The sequence below is a fragment of the Ailuropoda melanoleuca genome, chromosome 6 (assembly GCF_002007445.2).
Source record: "Ailuropoda melanoleuca isolate Jingjing chromosome 6, ASM200744v2, whole genome shotgun sequence".
In the NCBI taxonomy this organism is placed as follows: Eukaryota; Metazoa; Chordata; class Mammalia; order Carnivora; family Ursidae; genus Ailuropoda; species Ailuropoda melanoleuca.
The window spans coordinates 77,549,426-77,574,845 of NC_048223.1; the positions used below are offsets into that span (position 1 = coordinate 77,549,426).

Here is a 25,420-nt window from a genome sequence, read left to right on the forward strand (position 1 = left end):
GGGGGTTTCACACTATGTGGACTCAGGCGCTCGTACGCAGCCTAACTCAGTCTGGGGTCCCCCTACAGTCGGGTGGGCGGGGCCAGAAAGGGGCTGGGCCAATGGCTGGGGAAGGAAGAGACTGCGAGTGGAAAGAATCAGGAGAGGCGGGGTTCGGGGAGAAGGAGGCGGTGATGAGGGAAGGAGGTAGGGTCAAGGACCAGAAGGGGTGGGGCGCACGCCGGAGCCTAAGTGGGGTGGGAGCAGGAAGATGGCTGCGGCGGAGGAGGAGCCGAAGCCCAAAAAGCTGAAGGTGGAGGCGCCCCGAGCGCTGAGGTGAGCGCTACTCGACGTAGGGTGGAGGGTGACGGCGCCTGTCGCTAACCAGGGCCCACGTGGGGTCGCGCTGCTCCGGCAGCGAATGGTGTTCTCGCTGCCGGCTTGAGGCCAACGTTCGAGGACCGGCTGCTCGGGGAGCTGCCCGCAAGGCTGTGACCTTTCGCCCGGCGCCAGCCCAGTTTGGCGGAGTAGCTGCCTGCTCCGCAGCGGTTCCGGCTGCTCTTGGCCAATCAGAACCCGGCTTGGGGAGAACCTAGCTGGTTGTGGACAGGCTGAGGGCGGCACGTGGGAGCCTTCCCCTGGCTGGGCTGGTGTGACCCTGGAGGACCAGACCCGACCAGAGCAGTTTAATGCAGGCACCTCCTTTTCCTTGGGTGGGGGTGGAGGGGTGGGGTAACGAGGAGGAGGCCCAGCGACTGCTCTACCCAGGGGCAAAGACAAAATTCTTGGGGATTTTTCGTCAAGTGTCGCGGAAGGGCGCCTTGACCTTCGTTTTTGTACCTACTCTGCAAGTTGACACCTTTAAAGACCCTCTGCAGGGACCCAGATACCCCGCCTCCGAGGCTTTGCAGGGGTGGAATTGACGTCTCAACTTACAAAAGTTGTTTGTTAAAATATTCCCTCCTAAGTATGAAGTACAACATGCACAGCCCTGGATGATTTTGAAATGTTTGTTGGAAGGCATTGATTTTTCTATCTAAAAATAGACATAAATTGATTTAAAACTATTGGGACATTACTTGATGATACAAGATAAGTCTCATTTTTTCCAACATCATCCTTCTTCACCCCCAAAAGAATGAAGCATTTGTAAATGAAAAGAAAAGGTCAGTTAGGGGCCTGGTAGTGTTTTCATGCTGTTTTGAATGGATGGTGATCAAATCCCTGCCAGTGCTTTAATGTATTCCTATTACTTTCAATTAGTTTGCCTACCTTATTAAAAAAATAAACTTTTTTTTCTTGTAACAATTCAGGATGTTTTATTTTTACTTTAAGCTTTCAAACCATAGAGTAAATAAAGCAAAGGCCTTTTGAGTCAGACCTACCTGGGTTCAAGGCATGTACTTTCCCTACTTTGCCCATTATTAGAGTTATTTCTTTAAAAGGTACGTCCTTCACAAAGTTTCCTCTACCAAATTGGAAGACAGATGCAACTTTTCCCCCAGTAACCCACTAAACATGGCCCTTAGATTTTCCCGTATGCTAATTCATTTTCAGAGCACTTTTCCTATTTCACAGATGAGGAAAGTGAAGCCCAAATCAAACAGTTAAGGAAATATGAATCCAGAGTGTCTGGATGCAAGTCAATTGTTTGACTCTACCGTTTCTGCTTTTCTATAACCACCCAAGAAACACTTCTCTCTGCTTATGTATCCTTAAAAACAATGATAAATAATAATGTTTAATACTTAAGTATGTATGTATCAGGCACTGCTTCAGCAATTTACCTATTTTAACTCATTCAGTCCCACAACAACCTAGAAGTAGATACTATAATTATCTTCATTTTACTAAGGAAGAAACAGGCATAGAGATGTTAAGTTGATCGAGGTCACCCATCTAGTAAATGGTGGGGTTGGGATTTTAATCCAGGTAGTCTGATTCCAGGTCTGTGCTCTTAATTACCATGCTATACTTAACTAACCTCAAACAGTTATCCAAAAACCCTTGTGAACTGTTAAGTCAGTTTTTGTTTGTCTACTTTTGCTTATTTTTTTGGTCGTTGTTAATGTACATAACTTTTTCTGTTGCAATATATAGTCATATCATACTTAAATATACAGAATGTGTTGTATGTGTCATCGTGTTTATTTAAAACTTGTGAGAGTCCTGGGGTGCCTGGGAGGGTCAGTTGGTAGAGCATGTGACTCTTGATCTCAGGGTCATGGGTTCAAACTCCATGTTGGGTAAAGAGCTTACTTAAAAACAAACAGAAAAACTTGGAAAAGTCCTTAGGCAACTAAAACTCATTTTATATAATATCTATTGGTGCCACCTGTAGACATGAGGTTAATCTTTAATCTTTTAATCTTTAATCTTTAATCTTTAATCTTACCAGCAACCTGTGAGGTAGGTGACAATCCTCGTGTTACAGATGAGGTATTTGGGGCTGAAAGAAGTTGAGAAACATTTTCAGAACTGATCCCTAGATGAATATGTTCCATGATGAATAACTGCATTTAGGACCACTCATTTTCTTTTCTCTCCTTTGGAAATCTTATCCTAATTCTTTAGCAGTCACCTCTAAGAGGATCCTGATCCTTCGAAAGCTTATTGAACACGTGCCAAGTCTGTTTTTTTCAGTCTGTCTTTAAATGGCTGCTATTTTAGGCATGGTGCTAAAAATTAGGTGCTAATATGTAGAGAGGTAAGACACAGGTACCATACTCTTTGTGGGAAATGAGTAAGATTTGGGAAAATGATACCTGAGCATTCTGAAAGATGACAAGGAGTTAACCAGGAATGAAGTAGGGTGTCTGGCTTTATAGGGAAGATGGTTTGGAAGTAGAGATGGGAGAGAGCTGCCTCTAGGGGAACTACAGATGGTTTGGTCTGACTGGAGCAGAAAGTAGAGGGCATCCAGACTTTGTTCTGGATATGTACTGGATCACATGGGTGATCTTTCCCTATATCCTTAAGTTCTCAGAACCTAATTTTAACTGTCGGCTGAATATCTCCTTCTGAGTGTCTTGCTGACTCTTCAGAGTCATATATATCAAACTAAATCTATCTGTTGTCCTAAATCTGCACCTTCTTCCATGGTTCCTGTGTTTCTAAATGGCTCCACTAACTTCTCTTTCTCCAAAGTTTGGAACCTAGGTATTTGCTTCATTTTCCATCCACATATAGTTATCAAAATTGGTCTTTTCTTCTTCAGTAATGTTTCATAAATACCTTTCCTTTTCCATTCCTGCTGCCACAATTCAGGCGTAGACTTTATCTTGCTTAGACTTTGTTGGCTTCCTAACTAGTCTCTCTACCTCCAGTGTCAAGTTCTTCCTAATTTTCTTCAGGCGTAGCTCTACTTGTTCATCATAGCAAATACTTGTAAGCTCTGACGTTGATGTTAGGAAGGGTTGAATCCTAAGAGCCCACATCATAATTCTCTGACATTAGCAATTAAAGATTGTTCCAGGTCATGACTTTTAGTAATATTAAAAAGGAAACAAACTGCAATTCTCCAATCAGCAAATATTGAGCTTTTCTCAAATTATTGCTTCGTAACCCTTTCACTTCCCTGGATTCCTTTTATTCTTTCTCTGTGTGTCCTACCTCACTATGGACCCTGTGTTTTAAAATTGTATAGTAAATATAGGAAGAAAAGTCTGTAAGTATCCTAGGTGACCAAGTAACAGTTTTAGTAACCCGTTCTTCTAAAGCATATTTTTTTCTCTTTCAGAAAATTCTCTGGAAGATTATTTTTACAAACTGAGCACACTGTTCCAGGAGTGGTCTGTTTTGAGGATTAAATGAGGAGAATATATGCAGACTGGAAAGGAGCAAGGATGATCAAGTGTCCTTAGTGTGTTGTACAGTGCTTGATCCTTAGGAGCTGTTCAATTAACGTTTGTTGAATGAATTATTAGCACAGCATAGAGTGGGACTGAAAACCTTCACTTTTCTAGATCTTGTATTTTTAATAACACACCCTAAAATTGAAGTTGGCGGTTCTTTTTTGGATGATACTACAAGCCGTTTTCTTATATTCACAAATGTAATTCTTTAAGATTAAGGGTTTAGACTATCAAGGAAAGTGGAAAACAAAAGTCTCCTGAGGTACTTTGCGTGAGTGTTCTAATAAGGTGCCCTCCTGGGCATTATATGCTAGGACAGAGTGAAGGAGGTAGAGAGAGAGCCAGGGGAAAGCCTGCGTGGTTGGTCCTGGGTGTCTAGGGGCAAGTGCGAAATGCTTAGAGCTCAGGGAAAGTGGAAAGGGCTCTAGGAAAAAGAGAGGCATTGAAAACTGTTTCTGATTTTAGGTATAGGCCTAGACTGAATAACACTAAATAAAGCATGCGACAGATATGCTACTTTTTACCTGGAATACGGCTCCACTTCCCTTCCATCAATTAAAATTCTGCCTGTGTGCAGAATGTTCACAGTTAAATGAATAAGAGAGAGAGAGAGAGAATCATACAGAGCATTTTAATCAGGATGGAAATCAGTAGAGCAGTGATTAAGAGCATGGTCTCTGGAATCTGACATCTGGTTTGACTCTTGGTCCTTCCTAGCTGGTGATCTTGGGACAGTTGCTTACTGGCCTCTGCCTGTTTTCTCACCTATGAAATTGGTATAATAATAGTGTGTACTTCAAAACGTTGATTTTGTGAGAAAATACATATAAAATTGGCAGCTCATAAGTCTTCAATAAATGTTAGCTGTTATTACTATGATACCCTTTATCCTACTGTCAAACCCTACTCTGCTCCAAATGTAGCAATTACAAATTAAAAAAGAAAACAGAAAGATATGGTATTTTGGAGAACAAGATAAACATCTCCAGGAACTAACACAAGAGGGAAACATGCAATTAGACTCTGGGTTCAGGAGCTGGTGGAAATAACTGTGTAGGGGAACTGGAGTCATACAATGGATGAAACTAGGAGCTGGGCAGGGCTGGGTGAAAAGAAATGCCTCTGCCCTTGTCTGTTCTTTAAAAAGTGGTGGACCTGACAAGGCGGCACGGAAATAGCTAAGCTGCCAGATGGCTCAGAGTTGGGGACTGTAATTTCCGCACTATCAGGTGCTACAAGAGCACCAAGCTTGGAGTCATGTGATCTGGAAGGGGGGTGATCTTTATCAAACCCCCAGAAAAAAGGAAAGGAAAGTTTGAGCCTGCAAACATAATGAGGAAGAACATTATTTAGAAAATAAGCACAACCTTCAGGAGATAAATTCACTCAAAATCAAGTGGAATTACTCAGCAATTTCAAAATGACTAAGTATTTCAGAGATCCTTAAAAAGATAAAGTAGTAGCCATTAAAAAACATGTTATGAATCAAAAATTAATAAATATGAAATAAATACCTATGTAAAAGACTAAATGGAGATTGAAATTAAAACAAAAAACTAGGGTGATCAAACTACACCAAACATATTTGAAGGGAAAATTAGTGAATTGGAAGATAATACTGAATAATTCACCCAGATGTAGCAAAGAGAAAGAGGAATTAAGAGATATGAATATAAATTGAGAGGCAACAACTTGACATCTAACTGGGTGTTCTAAAAAGAGGAAACAGCGTGAATGGTAGAGAGGACATATTAGAAGAGATGATGGCTGAGAATTTTTCCAGACTTTTAATATCATTGTTCTCAGGTTGAAAGGGTATTCGAGGTACCTAGTAAGATAAAAACAAAAATCCACACTAAGATTATAGGATTTTGATCTTAATTATAAATGTGTATAGAAAGAATCTGAACATTTAGACAACACCAAAAATTTAATAGTAGTTATCTCTATGTGGAAGGATAGTGGTTACTTTCATTTTCTTCATTTCTATTTTTTTGTATTTTCCAACTTTCCTATACTGCATGTGTGTTTATATTGGCACTCTGGATTTTAAGCTGGAGAAACCATGTGCACTAAATACGTATCTTGGGCAAGTGCTGAGTGGCTAGATATTACCATTACAGAATGCAACTCTACTAAGATCTACTAAGTAGATCTGGAACTTTATAAAATAAGTAGTAGTATGATTTTATTATAGGTTGTAATCTTTTCATCTGTATTTCTGAAATTTCAAAAGCTGTGAAAACTGGAAGTTTTTTAAAAAAGTTTGAGATGAATTAATTTGGCAGCAAAACTTGGTTTGAGGCACTCTGTAGTGTTTATCTGCCTTACACAAATGTGTATGTTTTGTTGTAGAAATAGTAGTCTGTTAATGGCATGCTGCATGAAACTCTGGGTGGTTTAGAAAACATATAGTACATACAGTGTATTATCTTCCTAAAAGCTGTAAAATTTGGAGTCTCATAAAATTCTGGCCCTAAAATATATCTTGCCCAAAGAAGTCAGCAAGAGGATTGGGAGACCTTCATTAAAATTTTTAATTGCTTTTAAAAGTTTGCCATTGTTCAGAAACATTAAGTTTTCATCAGTCAGTTACTGCATTTTTCCGAAGGTTCCCATTCTACATATCTGTGATTTTAAAGAAATGTTTATTTCAAAGATCTCTTTTATAATACTAATATAATATATAATAAAATCTTTCATAATACTGGTACTGGTTATGTCATTGAATTATTAGGCTTTTCTTCCTCTCTAATACTGATTAACGATTTTTCTTCAACTTCTGGACCTCAAGATTTGAAAGGCTTATTTCACTGAAACAAGCCTCACAAACTGAAGTTTCACATACTGCTTGAAAAAGATACTTTTTGAAATTTTCCAGAGCTGATTTAAAGTTGTTGCCCTTATTTGTTTTATTTATGATGTTTTTGCTTGTACTTGTTTGTAACTTATGGCCTTGCATGATTTGTGTTTAGGTGAACTCAGTCAGTTAAGTGTGCCTTCAGCTCAGGTAATGATCCCGGGTTCCTGGGAATGAGTCCTGCATCAGGCTCCCTGCTCAGTGGGGAGTCTGCTACTCCCTCTCCCTCTGCTCCCCTCTGCTCATGTGCTCTCTCTCTCTCAAAATAAATAAATAAAATCTTTAAAAAAAAAAAAAGGACTATCTGAACATGTGATTTTCCATTTGCATTTTGGCTTTCATCGCATGCATGCTGATTTCAATATCTTTTCTAGAATAGAGTAAGAAAATGTGTACAGCAATTTTCATGTAAGAAATTCTTACCTTCTCAAGGCACATCAGTTTGGTTACTTGTGACAACAGGCTCTGGCTATTTAGCCACATTTAGTTGCTAGTAAATCCTATTTCGCTGTTACCTGCAAATGCAGGATTGTAGGTATATGAAGGTGGTGGATGTGATCATTGATCATTGATCACTACAAAATTAGGAATGATTAGAAATAATATTGAAGTGATTACTTGGCTATTTGCCTTCTAGAGGCTGAGGCTGTATTTTATTAGTGCATCCCTAGTAGAACCATTTCTTTTTTTTTTTTTTTTTAAGATTTTATTTATTTATTTGACAGAGAGACAGCCAGTGAGAGAGGGAACCACAAGCAGGGGGAGTGGGAGAGGAAGAAGCAGTCTCCCAGTGGAGGAGCCTGATGTGGGGCTTGATCCCAGAACGCTGGGATCACGCCCTGAGCCGAAGGCAGACGCTTAACTGCGCTACCCAGACGCCCCTAGTAGAACCATTTCTAAGTCTCTTAAGAGATTCAGTGAACTAAGATAACTGGTAACCCCAGCCAAATATGACTCATTATAGGAATGCATCTCTTGCCTCCATTGTCCTCGGGTATATTGGATTTGTTTCTCACATAGGCCATCTTAATATAACAAGAAAGATGGTATCTCTCAACCCCAAGCCAAAATCTCATGAGCCCAGTGGAAGAGATTTTCCACATCCATGTATCAGTTTTGAAAATACTTTGATTGGAACTGCCTAGGTTACATACCCGCTATTGAGCCAGTTACTATATCAGAGGTGGGGATTTTGGCCAGCCTTGGATATATTCTTATTCTTCATCCTGTGTGTCGTGTGTGCGCATGTGGATGTGGGTGTGTGAGCCAGTGGTGTTTGTATGTATGGGGTAGTAGATGGATTCAGGGGGACACTAATCAATAACTCCACCAGGGCCTTGTAGAGTGAAGGAGGTGGTGTCATTCCTTCAGCATGAGAAAAATCCACAGCGTAAAAAAACCCATTTCTATAGCACGTATAGAAAATATTTGTGAAAACAAGGGAACCATCCCCCTACTGATGATCTCGTTCCTCAGGGTCCAGCCAAAGTCTGTCTTCTTTATAAAACTCTCCTAATCATCCAGCTTGGAAACATCTCCTCTGGCTGTTTGTACTTGATACTTCGCATTATTGCTGTGTATAATGTGCATGTTTTATCTCGCCTACTGCTGCTTGAAGTCAGGAAGCTAGTTGAATAACTCTTAGTGCCTCATAATTAATTACTTCATTGCAGTATAACAGGCTCTAAACTTTTGTTGAATAAATAAATTCTTAAGTAACTCCTTAAGGATGTTTTATGATTGTGTTTGTAGTACTCAGTGTTGCAAAGTGGATCCGTGTATTAGCGGTAAATTCTTACCTGTTTCTAAGAGTTGATAGAATCCTTACTGAGAACACTTGATGGTTTTTGGACCTTTCATTTTTCTTGTTATAGGTAGTGAGCTTGTGTACAAAAGAAATCCAATACCGCAGGACAGTAGAGGCAAGAGATAAGCTCCTAGATTGCATTTTTGTTCTTTCTGGTGACTGTAGTGAACTTCGACTATAATAATTTCTTGCTTTTGTCCATGGGGAAAATTCCTTCGGAAGTAAAAAATATACTTCCGCATAAACAGTAACATTTTATTAAGGCCCTGTGGTCAGTGTTTTCTTTTCTTTCTTTTTTAAATACAGAATTGCTTATTTGGTGGAGGAATAAATTTTCTTAAAGAGTGAATTTACAAAGGTCTCAGTCACCTATCAGAATGATTAATCTTTTTCCTTTGGGTTAGCAAGTCCTTAATTAGTAAGACTATTTGCAGTGTATTCAGAACTCTAAAAACATTGAGGATTAGCAATACCACTCTTAATTTTGTAGCGTACTGTGTAACATAATGTGCTATGTAACCAATGGATAATACCACAAAATGGTCTTTTAAAGAAATCTGTCTCGTTGACTCATCTAGGAGGGGTCACTTGAAAACAAATATAGCAAAAGAATCAAATTCAGATGTCTTAGGTTTTCTCAAATTCCTTTAAGCTTGATATAGCAATATAAACTATTGTACTCCCAGAGCCCTAGAGCTGAAGTCTGAAAAACCATGTCAGTTTTTGAGTAAACAAGTAGAAATACAAGAGAATTATTTCCTTCAAAAATAAACAGTTCAAATATGTTGTCTTTGAAGTTAACCACATTAGAGATTTGAACATTTTCTTGTTTTATAGGCATGACTGAGGGAGGTCTTAGGCTCCTCCTGAAATAGAGTTTTTCAAAAAATTGTTTTCCCTAAAGAGAGATGAGACCTTAGTTATCATTTTTACTTCTTAGTTTTGTTGAAGATTAAAGCTGTTAAGCTGTAGAAGTGTTGCAGGCTTACACCCTCAGTTCTGTCTGTTCTCACACACTCAGGATGAACTGACTATATTCTATTTTAACATGGGATAGCATGTTGATGCACGTAAAAGTATACTGACAAAATTCTACTTTGTCTTGTTTGTTTTACTTAGCGCTTTCTTATCCAAAGGTATAAAACTGGGTGGTTGCCTTTGAAATATTAAAATAAAACATAGTTACACTATTTAATTCAGTAAGTAGTACTCAGTGTATAGTATTAAATATAATATTTTAGTAAAAAAGAAAGGAAAAGATTTGTCTTTCTGGGGGGTGTGTGTGTGGGAAGTGTGGGTTCTTCTCTCTGTTGTAGGTTTGACTTCTTTGGGTTTTTCCCTGTGTTTGAATATTGTAAGGATGCTCTGTAGAAAAATATATAAACTTCTAGATTTACACTCACAGGTCCTTGGAATTGGGAGAGATACTAAGTTTTCTTGGCCAGCCTACTACATTAGGCAAGAATCCCTTCTTGAGCACGCCTCTTCCCCTACTTGTGTACCATTCCTCCCCTAGATTCAGCACAAATAAGGGAAGAGGAGTACATTTTTCCAGTAATGGAAACACATACACACCGGAGACCTTTGACTTATGTGAAGCTTGAATAAACTACATTCCTGAGAAGATTTGCTAATATCCTGTAGATATCAAGTCCAATTCAGAGCTCTTTAAATGATCTGTTGACCAAGATGTTGCATCTTTATACTTTTAAAACGGGTCTATACTCATTAGCAGGCTCTCTAGCTATTCCCTTTTGGAAGTGTTTCCAGAGACTGCTGGAAAATGCTGATGGGAGTGGGGGGTAGAAACAGGGGTGGGAGGTGATGACTGAGTGCAAATTCCCTGTTAGGGTGGTACCTCCCAGAGCTGAGGTTTCCTGCAAATTATGGAGTTGGGGTATGAAAACAATAGCATATCTCAGCCAAGATGTGCCTCTGAAATTTTAATTTACAATTTCATGTGATTTTTAGAAACTCTCTGAACATGTTTTACAATCTTTAGATTGTTAGTGCCTGATGAGGTACTTAAAATCAGTCTAATATTTACATTGTACGGTTGAGAGAATTGAAGCCCAGAGAGGTTAACTGATACCAGTCAGGTAACACAGCTAGTTACTTAAAGCTATGAAGTATTTGAGTTGAGATTTGATCCCAAATCCTATAGCTTTCCATTGTATTTATCCTCTGGAACAAGAAATGAAGTATCTGTTTTCCTTGAAGTTTTTTGTTTGTTTGTTTTGTGATAAGAATAACATATTTAAAGATTTTATCAGATGCTTTCCCTTACCTTTTCTTACTGATCCTCACATGAAGGTAACAGTCTTCAGCTGAGGAAATAGACACAGAGAAGTTAAGATTCCCTAAGTAGTGAGCTCTCAATTCACACTCAGGACCTAGGACTCACATTTCCTGCTGTTTATGTTACACTTTTGAAGCTGTAAATTGAGAACTTGTTAAAGTGAATTCTGTGTGTGCTAGATAAGCACATTAGTTAAATAAATTATGTGGCACTGTGTTTAGTAACCTTTAGATTTTTGTCTTTCAAGTTCTCTTGACACGTATGTAGCCCTTACCCCCTCTTCCCAAGAAGAAATACTGTATTCCCTTGTGGGATATACTTAATGGTATGCTTTGCAAATGGATTCACTCCTTGAACTTGAATTTGAAGCAGATTTCTAATTAAAAAGCCTTGAGCAAACCAATTTTGCTTATGTTTAAGAGCTAAAATGTTCAGTTGAGAGAGCAATTTCATGTAAGTTTTAATTTACTTTGGAGATTTTGCACTTTCCCCTGATATTAATGATTTCAATCTTGTCTTTATCATTATCAATTATAATAAAATGAGGTAACTATTATTGGTTAGAAAGTTTAATCTGCCCAAGATTACACAATTAGTGAGTGGCAGAGATAGGATTCAAACCTGAATCTGTCTTATTAAAGATTTTTCATAATTAGCTATAATATTAAGATATTATATAACCAACAGCAACAGGAATCAACGGTAATTTGTATGATTAAAAAAATTAAGCACTCCCTTTGCTTCAAAAAGTATTCCTATATTATATTTGAAACAAGTACTACTAATCCTCTAAAAAGCTATTAATCTTTTAATACTATTAGTAATTTGAAATCCTATGAGAATGTTCTACCAGATCTGAGATGGTAGCCATGAGAACTCCTTTTCATTTAAAATGACCTGCAGTCATGATTAGCCTTGGACCTCATATAAATAATAATAAAGGCAACCTTTTAAAAGAAATGAAATGTTCCATTAGCCTACTTTTAAGAATAGGCCACAACATTTCATTAAATTCAAATGATATTTAAAAACCTCAATTTCATAATGCTTGATAATCATAGGAAAAAAGAAGGGGGGGAGGGTAATAGAGATCTATGAACAGGAAGGGGGAGGTAAAGGGATGTGATAAAAAAGAAAAAGGCTCAATTCCGTTTAACTATTTCTGATTTCTGTATAGCCTCCAACCTCAGATACCTCATCTTTTCAGCTTTTCACTCAGCTCTGAGCTGTGAGTGGGAGTTCGTGAGAAACTTCTTGTTATGAACTGGGTGCTGTTAAGGTTTTTGTCTAGCTTTGTGTATGTACCTGTGAAGTGAGTAGTATAGACTAAAATGCTTTTCATACTACACCATGACTCAATTTGTTTGTAGCACAACTGGTATTTTATAAAAGGAAAATAGAATAGAAAATTTCAGTGCATTGAATATGGTAAGCATTAGTATAGCTTTGTGAAACATTGTTCAGTTGGGTATAATTACAGCATACTAGGTTGCAATACAAAACGTCTTTTTCACAGTGAGTTTGGTTTTCTATCCCCAAATTTAGTGGTTTAAAATAACAACCATTTTATTAGAGTTCATGATTTAGTGTATCAGGAATTCAGACGTGGTTTGTCTGATGGATTCTTCTGCTCCGTGTGGTACTGAGTAGTATCACTTGGAGGTATTTAGCTGACAACAGGTCTGGTCTGGAGTGTTGAGATTGTTCTTACTTGTCTGATGCTTTGTTGAGGATGGCTGGAAAGCTTGGCTCAACTCTGCTTCTCTTCCTCTCCCCGTAGTTTGTGAATCTCTCTGTGGTTTCTTCAGCCTTTTAGTTGGGCTTCTTACCTGGCAGTTCAGGTCTTCAAGGGACCAAGAAGGAGCTGGCAGTCCTCTTAAGGATAGCCTGGAATCTGTTATAGCATCACATCATAAACTCTATTGGTCAGAGGATGGGATATAGACTCTTGTCTCCAGGAAACTGAGGCCATTTTTAATCTGCTACAATTATGGTAAAATAATTTTGGAAAATATGACTGAATTATATTTCCAAGCTTTTAATTCTGTTATTGCCCCTTGAAAGATGATTACTTTTTATAGTCCCCTGTTCCCCATTGGAAAATATGTCTAGTTTTGGTTTCAAAGTTCAGAATGTAATTTAAATGTATATATTATTTTTCCATGAAATACTGAGTGTTTTTGGTTTTTGAAGAAATGATTTAAGATTCAAAAATTTCTGTGAAGTGTTAAGTTTGCTATCTGACACTACCTAAAAAGTCTATTTGGCATGCAAAAGGAGCTGCCTTCTTACAATGCCTAAAGATTACATTTGGATTTAATAACTCCCTTCACATACAGGCTGTCTGAGGCTGTTACGTTTTTGTTGAAAACAGAAAGGGTGAGAAATCTGCTTCTGTTCCCCACACACATTCCACCACTTTTCAGTAAAGAAAACAAAAGCGTTGAATAAAAGAAAACGTTAGAAAACCGTTCCAATATTCATAAAACAACCAAGTAGAAAAGATTATTTCTTAGGACATTTTTCAGATAAAAGTGCATATTCAATTTGAGACCATATTTATTTTTCTCTTTTAAGGAAAATGGTAGGGACTCGGAGTCAGAAAAAAGATGTACCTAAGGGCTATGTAAGTAAATTTGTTTTGGAAGCTTTTGTGAACATTTGTGATTTGACTTCTGAGTCTTGATAAAGACTTAGATCTTGAAAGATCTTGAAAGATCTTGATAAGCAAGGCCTATCAAGAAAGATCTTGATAAGCAAGGCCTTAGTAAGGCCTAAATTAGATTCACAGAGCTGAATGTCTAGGATGGGGAATTTACTTAGCTTGGTAGTAAACTTAGCCACTTGTTCTTCATTGTGTACCCTAAATTCTAGCAGCGTGGTTAAAACATGTTTTGTTTTGTTTTTTTTTTTTGTCAAAAATCACTCTTATGATTTTGACAGAAATGAAATTATGGTTGAAATATTGAAAAATTGAGAGACCTAAGAAATGATTCTTGGTTTTAATTAGGAGTCTTGGTTAAATTAAAGATTAAAATGGCAATTAATTGGCATTTTCATTCATTCATTAAATAGATTTAATTTATTTAAGCATATATGAGAACAAAGGAAGCAATTTCTGAAAATATTCCAGATGGTGTTCTAGCTAATAGGGAAGCTGTCACTGGATCACTGGATCTTATGTGTGACATCATAATGTGGTGTTCTGAAATTTGGATATTTATAAAAGTCTCAGACTTATAGCAGACTTTTGGGTTTATTCTAGTGACACTGTGTATGTACTGTGGTCATTAGCCCCAGTTCTAGAGTCATACTACTAGAGTTTGGATTTCTGTTCTGTAATGTGTGACTGGGCAAGTTGTTTAACTCTGAACTTCAATTTCTTCATCTGTAAAATGGCAATAATAAAACATCTCCTCATATTTGAGAGAGAAAGTGGGATAATACTTGAAAGATATATAGTATGGTGTCTGGGGCATACTATGCACTCAGTAAATTTTACCTATTATTCTACTTATATATAGACCTATGACTGCTAGCAGTTGATTCCAAGAATGGTTCCTCTCTTGGGGTGTTGTTCAAATAAAACTTCTGGACATTTGTTTGTAGTCTATCAATAGAAAACGGTTGGCACCACGAAGTAAGAAAAATTAGAAGGAAAAATCTGTTTGGCAAGTCTTTCTCCAACTCTGACCTCTTCCAGAGCTCCAGTCTTCGGAGCTTCTCTTGTGCCTTCTCCATTTTAATAAACAGCACCATTTATCTAGTCCAATTTACCCAATATATTCCAAAATCTAGGAGTTGCTCTTGATTCCTTCCTTTCCCTTAGTCTTTCATATCTAAGTCCACCAGCAAGTTCTGTCATTCTGTCTCTAAAATGTCCATCTTCTTCTATGTCCACCACTATTATTTGTCAGCTCTATTACTGTAATAGCCTTCTAATTTGGTCTTTCTCCTTTCGTGCTTCTGTAGTCCATCCTCTACACAATAACCTAGGATGATCTTTGAAAACAAAATTAGATCATTGTTATTCATCTGTTTAAAATGTTAAAACAGTGGCTTCCTGTTATGCTTATTATAACAAAATCAAAACTTCATAGGCTCATAAAAGCTAACATGGTCTGCTTCTTGCTCCTACCACAACATTTCTTCTCTCCCTTGCCTTTTTTCACATTGCTCTTTTAGCCAGCATTTTAGTGCTATCAGTAATGACCTTCCTCTACCTGGCTTTTCCTTGTCAGTCAGTTCTTTCCTGCTGGAAGCCTTCCCTGACTCTCCAAAAGGAACCCTTCTTTACATTGATCTGCTGGTTTTAATTCTGTGCATAGCACTTACGATCATTTGATGTTCTTACTGTTGGATTATTCATCCACATCCCGTCACTAGAATGTGAAGGCAGTTCATGTTCTTGATTATAGCTTAATCTCTAGTGTCTTAAGCAGTGGAGTAGCTGTTCAGTAAATATTTGTTGAGTTAATGAGTGAATGATTCCTGAAAGCTTGTTTGTTGAGTACCATAGACCAGATCTGTGGTGAAATAAAAATAAGAAAAATCTATTCTATAGAAACTATACTTTGTAAGATTCCAACAATACTTTGGGAAGAGCTGTTCTTATTTTGTGATTTCTTCATACATTTAAAAGAATATTTTGTTTATTTATTTATTAGAGAGCGAGCGGGGAGAGGAGCGGAGGGAGAGGGACAAGCAGATTCCACGATGAGCGTGGAGCCCAACGCAGGGCTGGATCTCATGACCCTCAGATCATGACCTGAGCCGAAATCAAGAGTCGGACACTTAATCAACTGAGCCACCCATGAACCCCTCCTTCATACATTTTTATGTTAAAATGCCCTTTCTTTAATGAAATGGTAGTGATATCCAATTGTATAATTAAAAAATGTGTTCTTGGCAGCATAAATAATTAGATAGCATGTTATCCTGTACTTCAGACTAGAGGTTTTCTTTGAGTTTCAGAGATTTGTAGTTCACTGGAAATAAAGAAGCACTGTGTAGGTAAGTGTTCCTGGGAGGGAGTTTTGCTAAGAATTTTTACTAAATAAAGTTCCATCAATCAAATGTTATTAATATTCTTCAAATTCTCCTGGGAAATAAATGGTCAGGTTCCTTTTTTTTTTTTTTTTTTAAGATTTTATTTATTTATTTGACAGAGAGAGACAGCCAGCGAGAGAGGGAACACAGGCAGGGGGAGTGGGAGAGGAAGAAGCAGGCTCCCAATGGAGAAGCCTGATGTGGGCTCAATCTCAGAACACTGGGATCATGCCCTGAGCTGAATGCAGATGCTTAATGACTGGGCCACCCAGGCGCCCCAAATGGTCAGGTTCCATTTAAAGATCATATTGTTTGAATATGTAATGTTTAAGTGAAATGTGACATACGAATCTACAGCTAATAATTAAAAGAAAATAAAAATAGTAGACCTTTTATATATAATGTCTTTGGGGAACAGTTAATACATTTAGCAATGTTTCTTGGAATAATCTTGTCTGTAATGGAAGGTAACTAAAATTGCATTAAAGTTGATCAACTCTTTAAAGAAACAACCCAAGTTGTATTGAGACACAAGTGAACTTTTTTCTTTCTTTGGCTAATAAAAACTGAAATTTTAGGACTTAAGATGTCACCTATAACAAACTCCCTTGTGTTTCAGGTAAGAAAACTGATGGCTAAAGGTTATAACATTCTTTGTTAGGTCCGGGATTAGAATTCCTACCTCCTTTCCCCCAGGTTCCTGAACCTTATGCTGTGGCACACTACTTATTTCTTAAGAAATTTCTGTTTTTGGAGTAGGATATAGATTGTCTTAGAAGTATTATTTTATTAGCTTCTTAATTTATAGGAAACGAGGAGATGTATTTTTAAGTAGTATTCAGGGAAGGCATTCCACATTCAGTGTTGTGACAGCTGGCCTTATAAGGGCTCTGCAGAGCTCTAAAAGTGGTATTTATGCTTTTAATTTTTGCCAAGTTAAGATTTGAAATTAACCAAGAAAATCATAAAGCTGTTTTGTTTTTGTTATTCCTGTGTTAAATGATCTTTATACATGAAAAGATGAGATGTATAAAATAAGCCCAGTTCCTCTAAAAATAAAATGTAGTTTTGATGGGTTGTGATTTAAAAAATACATTTTAAAAAACAGGAGGAATAAGTTTTGTATTTTTAAAATATTTCAGAAAGCTAATTAAAATTTAATAATATGAAAATTTTACATTAATAAAACCAATATATAGTAGAAAGTTTGTAAGGTAGATCAATATGAAAAAGAAAGTAAAAATTACACATAATCCCACTTTCCAGAGAAACCCGTAATGACACATTGGTATATTTCTTTCCCATCTTTTTTCTTTGCATAATGGCATGTTTTTTTTTTTAAAAACAGTCAGGATCATACTCTACATTCCTTTTGTTTATTTTGCTTCTTCATTTAACATATCATGAGTATTTTCCTACATCCTTAAAAGGTCAATGAAAACATTTTGTAATAGCTCCATAACATTCTTCTGCAATTTATTTAACCATTACCCTATTTTTGGTTATTTAGAATATCATAATTTTTTTCTGTTATTAATGTTGAAATGAATAAATGGGTATACAAATCTTTGTTCACATTGTTCTATTTTATTTATGATATTTGCCTAAAAAAGGAATTGGTGGCACATATTGCCAGAAAGCTTTCTAGAAATGTATTAATTTATACTCCCACTAACAATGTATGAAAGTGCTTGTTTTATTGCACCCTTAACAGCAGACTGGTTGTGTTTGAAGAGAACTTTGCTATCATTTTGGGGCTTGAAGCATTTGTTGAAAAAATGCAGTAGGGTGGGTCTGTGTATTTATTTAGGCTACCCGGAAGCACTTAGCTCTTTGGGGTTAGTTATCTATTTGCTTTTATAGTGGCTGACTAACCAAACTGTTAAATAAAATAGAATATTTACTTATCTACCCAAGAGCAAACTCTTCTGACTCACTTATCTTGATGCAACGATTTAAGCTATAAGGAGGTTAATGAAAGTTAGAAATTTCCGTTGTCTGCTTTTTCCCTAAAGTGAAAAGATTACATTTGAAATAAGTTACTTAAAAAATTGATCAAAAAAGTTTAGGTTGGCCGCCTGGGTGTTATGCGTCTGCCTTCGGCTTAGGTCCTGGGATGGAATCCCACATTGGGCTCCCTGCTCAGGTGGGAGTCTGCTCCTCCCTCTCCCATTCCCCCTGCTTGTGCTCTCTCTCGCGTTCTGTCAAATAAATAAATAAAATCTTAAAAAAAAAAAGTTTAATAGTTACTCAGCTGTGTGTGTGTATTTGTATGAGAGAGAGAGAGAGGGAGGGAAGGAGGGAGAAGTGGGAAAAACTGGGTGGAAGAGAGGGTAGGGAAAGATTAGAAAAAGAATAAAAGGCCTAGGAGAGAAAGAATAAAGATCTGCTTTTGCATGGAAAAACATATCTTTACTTTTGTCCCTACCTGATGGACTCTGAAAGAACAATCACACATTAGCCCTGTTTGCTGAAATAACATTTTTATGTCTATACCTGCTGAAATGAACTGGTACCTAAATACATTTTAAAAGAATAAGCTTTTTGAAAGTTGCATTGACTGATTATGAGTAAAAAACATTTAAAGTTTTGATTGTTAGATGAAGAGGATGTGATATGGCTTTATTTTGATTAAAGATTTGAATATTGCAGACTCTTATCTTTCCTTAATGACACAGAATTTAGTATATTTGTTAAAAAAAAATTCAAGTCTAGCTGTTTTGTACCAAAATTAATTAAAAAAACTTTATTATAAAAAATCAAAACTATGAATCACTGAAGTATTTTAGACCTGAGGAAAAGCGCATTTTATTTTTCATAGGGCCAAGTTCATGTTTTTTGGTTTTTTTTTTTTTTTTTTTTAGACTTTATTTATTTATTTGAGAGAGAGCAAAATCAGGGAGATGAGGGAGAAGCAGACTCCCAGTTGATCGGGGAGCCCGACATGGGGCTCGATCCCAGAACCCCGGGATCATGACCTGAGCCAAAGGCAGACACTTAACCGACTGAGCCACCCAGGCACCCCTCATGTTCATTTCATGTCATGCTTCCCAGAGATCTAATTTTAACCAGTGTGATTCTAATGAAGTAGTACTTACCTCATATGCCAAGGGCTCCAATAGACACTTTACTAGAATTAATCAAGTTTTAATTTTCACAATGCCCTGAAAAGCATGTAGTGGGTAAACTGAGGGACAGATAGGTTAAGAACCAGCCCAAGGTCCTGCAGCTAGTAGGGAGTCAAGCAGAGGTTCCAAACATTGTCTGTCTTGCTACCTTACTACTTAACATGGCCCATGGACCAGAAGCAATTGATGAGATCTGGGTGCATAAAGAACTGGCAAAATCTTGGCCACAGAGACCTATTGAGTTAGACCCTTATTTTAACAAGATCCCTCAAATGATGTGTATGCGTAATAAAGAAGCACCATACTACATCTCATATTAAAAATTACGTTGAGGATTTGAAATCCTTTCTAAGGGTTATTCCTGATTTGACTTCAGTTCACGTGGGCTATCATTTTCCATAAGAGGAGGAGGGAAACTGTTGAATTGTTCATGTCTCCCCCCCTTTCAAATTGCTGTTCTGCAGCTTCTTTGATTCAGATCTTTTTTAATCCGGAGGAACAACTGATTTGTCTGCTTGTGGACATTTGGTCAAAGTCTCACTCAGCCAAGCATAGGTATGTTTTTAACAGTCTTTAGTCATGGACTAAATGCACCAGATTTATAGTACATAGGTTCATTCTGGATAGTCATTTACCAAATTAAAGAGAAAAATGCTAAAAAAAAAGAGCATTTTTGAATGAAACTGGAAGTCTTGAAATATTTGATGTTTTAGATGGTTAGCAAGGAACCACAGATCTCTATAAACTGGTCTCCCTACTAATTTCATTTTGTGAACATAATTATTCTGTCAGAGGAGCAATGATAGGTAAGAAAAGAAGGAAGTCTAACTTGGACAGTAGAACAGCAATGTCTAATAGAAATGCATCTTGCATTTCTTGCATTCAAGACGCGTACGTTTAAGTTTTCTAGTAGCCACATTAAAAAAGTAAAGAACAGTTTAAATTCATCTTAATATATTTTATTTAACCCAGTGTAGCAAAGTATTACAACATGTAATCAATATAAAATTATTTTTTTGTACTAAGTCTTGAAAAATTTGATATTTTGTATTTACAGTGTCTCAATTTGGGTGCTAAATTTTCAACAGTTAAGTGAAATACAGTCCAATGAAAACAAAATTGTGTTTGATGGAAAATATTTTACATTGCTTTGGTTTTAAAATTTAATTAAGTAAAATAGTTATTTCGATCACATTGGGCACATTTCAGTATCATATGTTGGATTGTGTTTCTAATATAACTGGTTTTAGACCTATGGAATTGATCACACCCTATATGGCCAGTAAGTGAATGCCACTGGAGGCTTTGTTAATATAAATAATACTTTACAGAGAATAAAGGGGGAATAAAGAAAAGCTATGTAGGTCATAAAGCTTATAATGATTTTACTCCCTCCTATCCTTACCGCAGTTGAAATTTACCTGTCTTATTAATGGTTCAGAATCAGTTTCTTAACCCTTTAGCCCCACTAAATTGTAAGGTTAGGGCCAGGAGTTAGGGTTCTTCCATACCCCCGCCCCCAACCCGGTGGCATTCGATGCTTGCTTCAGAGCTTTGTATACTTTTCAGAAAAGCGTGGTAAGCAGTATAGTATGAGTGGGCTAATTTGGCCCAGAGGCTTTAAAGCTTTATATGCGTACCTGGATCACCTGGTACTCGCTAAAAATACCAGTATCTGGGCCCCACCTTTCTAGATTCTGATGCACAAAGTTTATAGTGGGGCCCTGTACACTTCCATATTAAATAAGCCATTCTAAGTGTTTCTCAAGTCCAAGAACGTTTGGAGACCACCGGACTTAGCAGCTGATTCTTAAAGGCTGCGAGTTCGAATTTAACACATCCTGCTGCTGTTGCCACGCATTCGATTTTTCCCGGGCTCAGGTTTTCCCAGGAGGTTGCTGCTTATCTTCTGCGGATGGATTTTCCAGGCTGTTAAACCCCATCCCCGAAGACTGCCCTGACAGAGTCCCGGTCCCAAGTGCTGCTAAAGCGACCTGAGCTTGCAGAGGTAGACCGTGGCCATGTGACTGACAAACCGGTTGCCAGTTGGGGCGGCCATTTTTGAGGCGGGCACTCAACCTCATGCCCCATAAGCCGGGAATAGGGGGAACCTTGTTACCAAGACTCAAGATGGCCACCGCGCCCGCTAGCCACTCCGCTAGCCAGCGCGCCAGGGAGCCGATACGAGACACGCGGTCGGCTAGCCTCGGCCGGAGGCGCCCGGGGCTCATCTCCGGCCGCCGGCCGTGGGCGGAGCGCCCGCCCCCTCCCGGCGCGGCCAATCAGCGCGTGGGGCTGTTTCGGCGGGGGCAGCCGGCGTGCGGGGTGTGTGAGGACTCGCTCCTGTCTCCGAGTGCCTGAGCAGAGGAGCAGTTGCCGTGGTACCTGCTGCTGCTGCTGCTGCTGCCGCCGGTGCGGACGCAGAGCATCTGAGGCGAGCGCTGGTGCGTGGGGCAGGAAAGTGAAGCCATGACGTCCATCAGGTAATGAGAGAGGGCGGCAGCCTAAAGTGCTCGTCTGCGGGGCGTTAGCCTCCCGACTGCTGAGAACTGTCGCTCCTTCTCTTGAGTGGTCTGCAGCCTCCCCATGGCACGGGTCCCCCTTACGTTGGAGGTTCTCTCTGCACTTTTTATTTGGTCATTTCTGCTCTCAGAAGTTTTTGGCTCTCCGGCACATGGCGGAGCCCTGTAACTAGCCGCACCGCTGAGGTGACCCTCGCCCAGATTCCAGGGTTTGAAGCTTGCTTGTGTGTGTAGTGGATTACTCATGAAAAAAAAAATGCAGCTACCTTTACCCCCCCGGGGGTGACCCAGCGCCTGAGGAAGTGTGACGTGGACCGTGTGTGGCCATGCCTGCATGTCATGCCTTCTGACAACTTCGTTGGTGGCCATGAGCAGACCAGCATATTTCGTCCTTCTGTGATGCAGATACGTAGCCCTAAGTTGCAAAATTGTGTGTTCCTAACATGTTTGCTTATGACTGGAATTAGTACTCTGGTTCCCCAAGGTACCATCTGTTTACCTACTTTTATCTGAGTCACAAGTGAAATGACTTTTGGGAGATAGTAGGTATATAATGAGAGCAATGAACAGGAGACTTACCCCTAATTGCTCTTCCAAAGTTGTGAAGGTTTGTTTTTTGTTTTTGTTTTTGTTTTGTTAATGGTGACAGCTTAATGGGCTGCTCCACTTTCTGCAGGTAGCATTGACTGAATATTTAACTATGCTAATGCGACTATTCATAAAAAGAGATAAATTGCTTTTTTTACCCAGTGTTCTGAACTGCCTCTTTTAAAGTAGACCTTGGCGTTCATTGTCCCAGGGAAAGGGAGGGTCTAGCACAAATTGAAGAGAATAAAATAAATTAATTTTTGGTCTGTGAGCTTCCAACAGTCTAAGCCCTGATGATATCTCAGTGCTAATTTTGACAGTGTAATATTTAAGAGATGACTTGGGAACCTAATCCTCAGGTAAGATAAGGTAAGATGCAACTGTGCTGAACTCGGATACAGTTTCTTTCTTAAATTGTATAATTTTATACTCACATAGACAAAAGGTACTTACCTCATTATGCAGAAAGAGAAAGCCAGGTGCTAAAACTTGGAGACCCACATGGAAATGTTTCACAGTAAGTTTATATTGGGACATAAGAGTCTAGCTTTTAATGCCAAGAGTGTTTTCGGATGAATTAACTTTATGCTGTCACGTTAATCTCCCCTCACCTCACTCCCACTTCCATTTCCATACTTGCAGCCTGCTGCTGATTAGGACCGTGCGTCAGATATTTTGTATGTTAAGAATCAGTTCTTATGTGGACTCAGTTTTAATTGACCATTGTCTTCCTGGCTGCTCTTCTGTGGAGAAACACTAATCTAAAGCTTCTGTTGCTGACAAATGACAACCGGATGGGTGTTTCAGTGTAGGGGTTGAATGGCTGTTTTCAAGACTGAATTAGAGGTTGACATCAGCCTTATTTGACTTATGGAAGGATTGATAATGGCTAATAGTTAAATTTTATGATTGTTTCTTCAGATATTAGTTTGTATTTTACATAGTCTTGAATTATAGTGATGACCCCCCCAATTTTTTTATTTTTATTTTTTTAAAGATTTTATTAATTTACTTGACAGAGAGAGAGAGTCCACGCACGCACAAGCAGTAGGAGCGGCAGGTAGAGGGAGAGAGAAGCAGACTCCCTGCTGAGCAGGGAGCCTGATGTGGGGCTCGATCCCAACACCCTGGGATCATTACCTGAGCCGAAGGCACTCCGACCCCCCAAAATTTTTTATGTTATCTAAACCAGATACCACATTTACACCTGAGGAAAGAGACCAAGAAAAGTTGAGTGCCTTGTGCAAAATCATTTAGTGGCAGTTAGGAAATGAACCCAGATGTCCATGATGTAGTGCACTGCATGATGCTTTTATAGAAACAATATACTTAAGTAAATTTCCTGAAAAAGCTGCTTCTATGGACAAAAATTGTCAAGTATTGTGAGAAACAATTATAGCAACTCTTTTGCTTTGCTTTAGTCCTCTAAGGAACTTGATAACTTAGAACTTAGGTTGACGAGTAGGCAGGGAGACTTACTGAAGTTGAAGCAACTCTGTATAGATGGTGGCAGTTTTGAATGAGTTGGTAATCCTGCAGATACCAGCCACTTTCCACGGAGGACTGCATTCAATGAATTTTGTCAGTTTTAGTTTTCACAAACATGGTATTAGGCTTGCTCCCATTTTGTGCCAAGTCTAACAGTAGCCAGCCCAAAGGTAGGTATTATTGATCGGCTTTTACTGGTGAGGAGAGTGATCAAGATCACGAAATTATCCAAATCTGACTCTATGTCCAGTGTTGTTTTTTACACCATACTTAAAATAATTGTTGCTAAATATAGTAATATGTAAGTTTTTGGCAATGACAGAATGTAAGATTGGAAACCAGTGAGGACTAGTAGTAGTCGGCATACCTGGGTTCTAACTGAGTCATTTTTCTTGAGTTAACTGATTTTTCTTTTCTTCTCTGGACATTTGTTTAATGAAATACTCAGTGATGATGATATTAATATGTATCTCACAGTGGTGTTGGGTAGGTGTGAAAGTGCTTTTAAATTCTAGGGCATTTTGTAAATGCAGTGTTCTCTCAAAGCAGTTTGAATCTCTTAGAGAATAGAGTTGTCTGAAAGAAAAGTTTGAATTTTAAATTTTTAAATAGGAAGCAAACTTAACTATCTGATTCCCTCATTTTCCATTTCAAGAAACTTTAAGAAGCTAAGAGATACTGCTGTTTGTTTAGCTCAACCAAACGATTGTAGATCTTGAACTAGAATCCAGATCTCTAGACGCCTGGTTCATTGCCCTTTACAATTTAGCATTCACCTATTAGGAATTCATAAATAATTTAAATCAAAAGCATTTTTTAAAAACTTAAGATCTTTGAATGAATTTGACTTGGGATACTGTCTTTTCGACTAATTATTTGTATTCTACTCTGCGACATCATTACTGATGAAGAGTCTAAATTTACAGCCTCTAAAACAAATACTCCTTGAAGAATAACTTTTGTCTTTTGTTTATGCATCAGATTCCAGCTGGTCTTTATTTGGGAAATGATAGAACATATTTGATAAGTTGATGCTTTTGTCATTTTTAATTGGCCCAATAGGAAAGTTAATGCTTGTGTTAAATTCAGGAGATATTGGAAGTTCATGTGCAGTGTCAGGACTAGATGAGAATCTTAGAGGGCACCTGAGTGGCTCATTCGGTTAAGCATCTGCCTTCATCTCAGGTCATGATCTGGGGGTCCCTGGATCAAGTCCTGCATTGGGCTCCCTGCTCAGCAGGGAGTCTGCTTCTCCCTCTCCCTCTGCCCCTCTGCCTACTCCTGCGCGTGCTCTCTCTCTCTCAGTTAAATAAATAAAAAACCTTAAAAAAAAAAAGTCTTAGAGGGCATTTTACCCTTTTCCTTTCTCTATACTGTACCTTGAGGCTCAAAGTGAAGGATATGTCCTAGTTAGGCAGTGGTAGAGCTTAAGATAGAACTTAGGTCTCCTACTTTATGTACTTTTCACTGAGCAACACTGTTTCAAAATGCCGCTCTGAATATTGCCTTGTTTTCCTAACTTCAATGCCTAGACTGGTTTTGGACATTGCTTTAGAGCTTGATTTTGTGCCAGGGAAGACTAGGAAAATGAGGTAGGGAGACAGAGTGTTTGCTATAGAGCTAAGGAACCCTATTCTTTGGCCTGTCCAGACAGGTCAAATTTGGTCTATTCTGGGACTTTACATGACTGTGCTCTACATGATGATTCTGGAACTACTTTTGTGGGTTAGGCCTACATTGGAAAATTTATGTGGGCTGTGGGTTGGGTCCTAGGGTATTTTTCTCCTAACACTCAAGACTTTTGAGATGCGTCCAATAAGATCTGCCAAGCCACTCAGATGGTGAA

The 25,420-nt window shown here is 38.3% G+C and overlaps 1 protein-coding gene across 2 annotated transcripts in view; it reads left to right on the forward strand.

The window, feature by feature from the left end:
- Positions 1-170: 170 nt before the first annotated feature.
- Positions 171-25,420, forward strand: part of ADK (adenosine kinase) — a 518,992-nt gene continuing 493,742 nt past the window's right edge. The window contains exon 1 of one of the 2 annotated variants that reach the window (XM_034662708.1): positions 171-315. In XM_034662708.1, the coding sequence (XP_034518599.1) occupies positions 251-315 (65 nt within the window). In that variant the 5' untranslated portion in view covers positions 171-250. Of the gene's footprint in view, positions 316-21,103; positions 21,460-25,420 lie in introns of those variants that run through there. The other variant, XM_034662709.1, reaches the window with a different exon arrangement.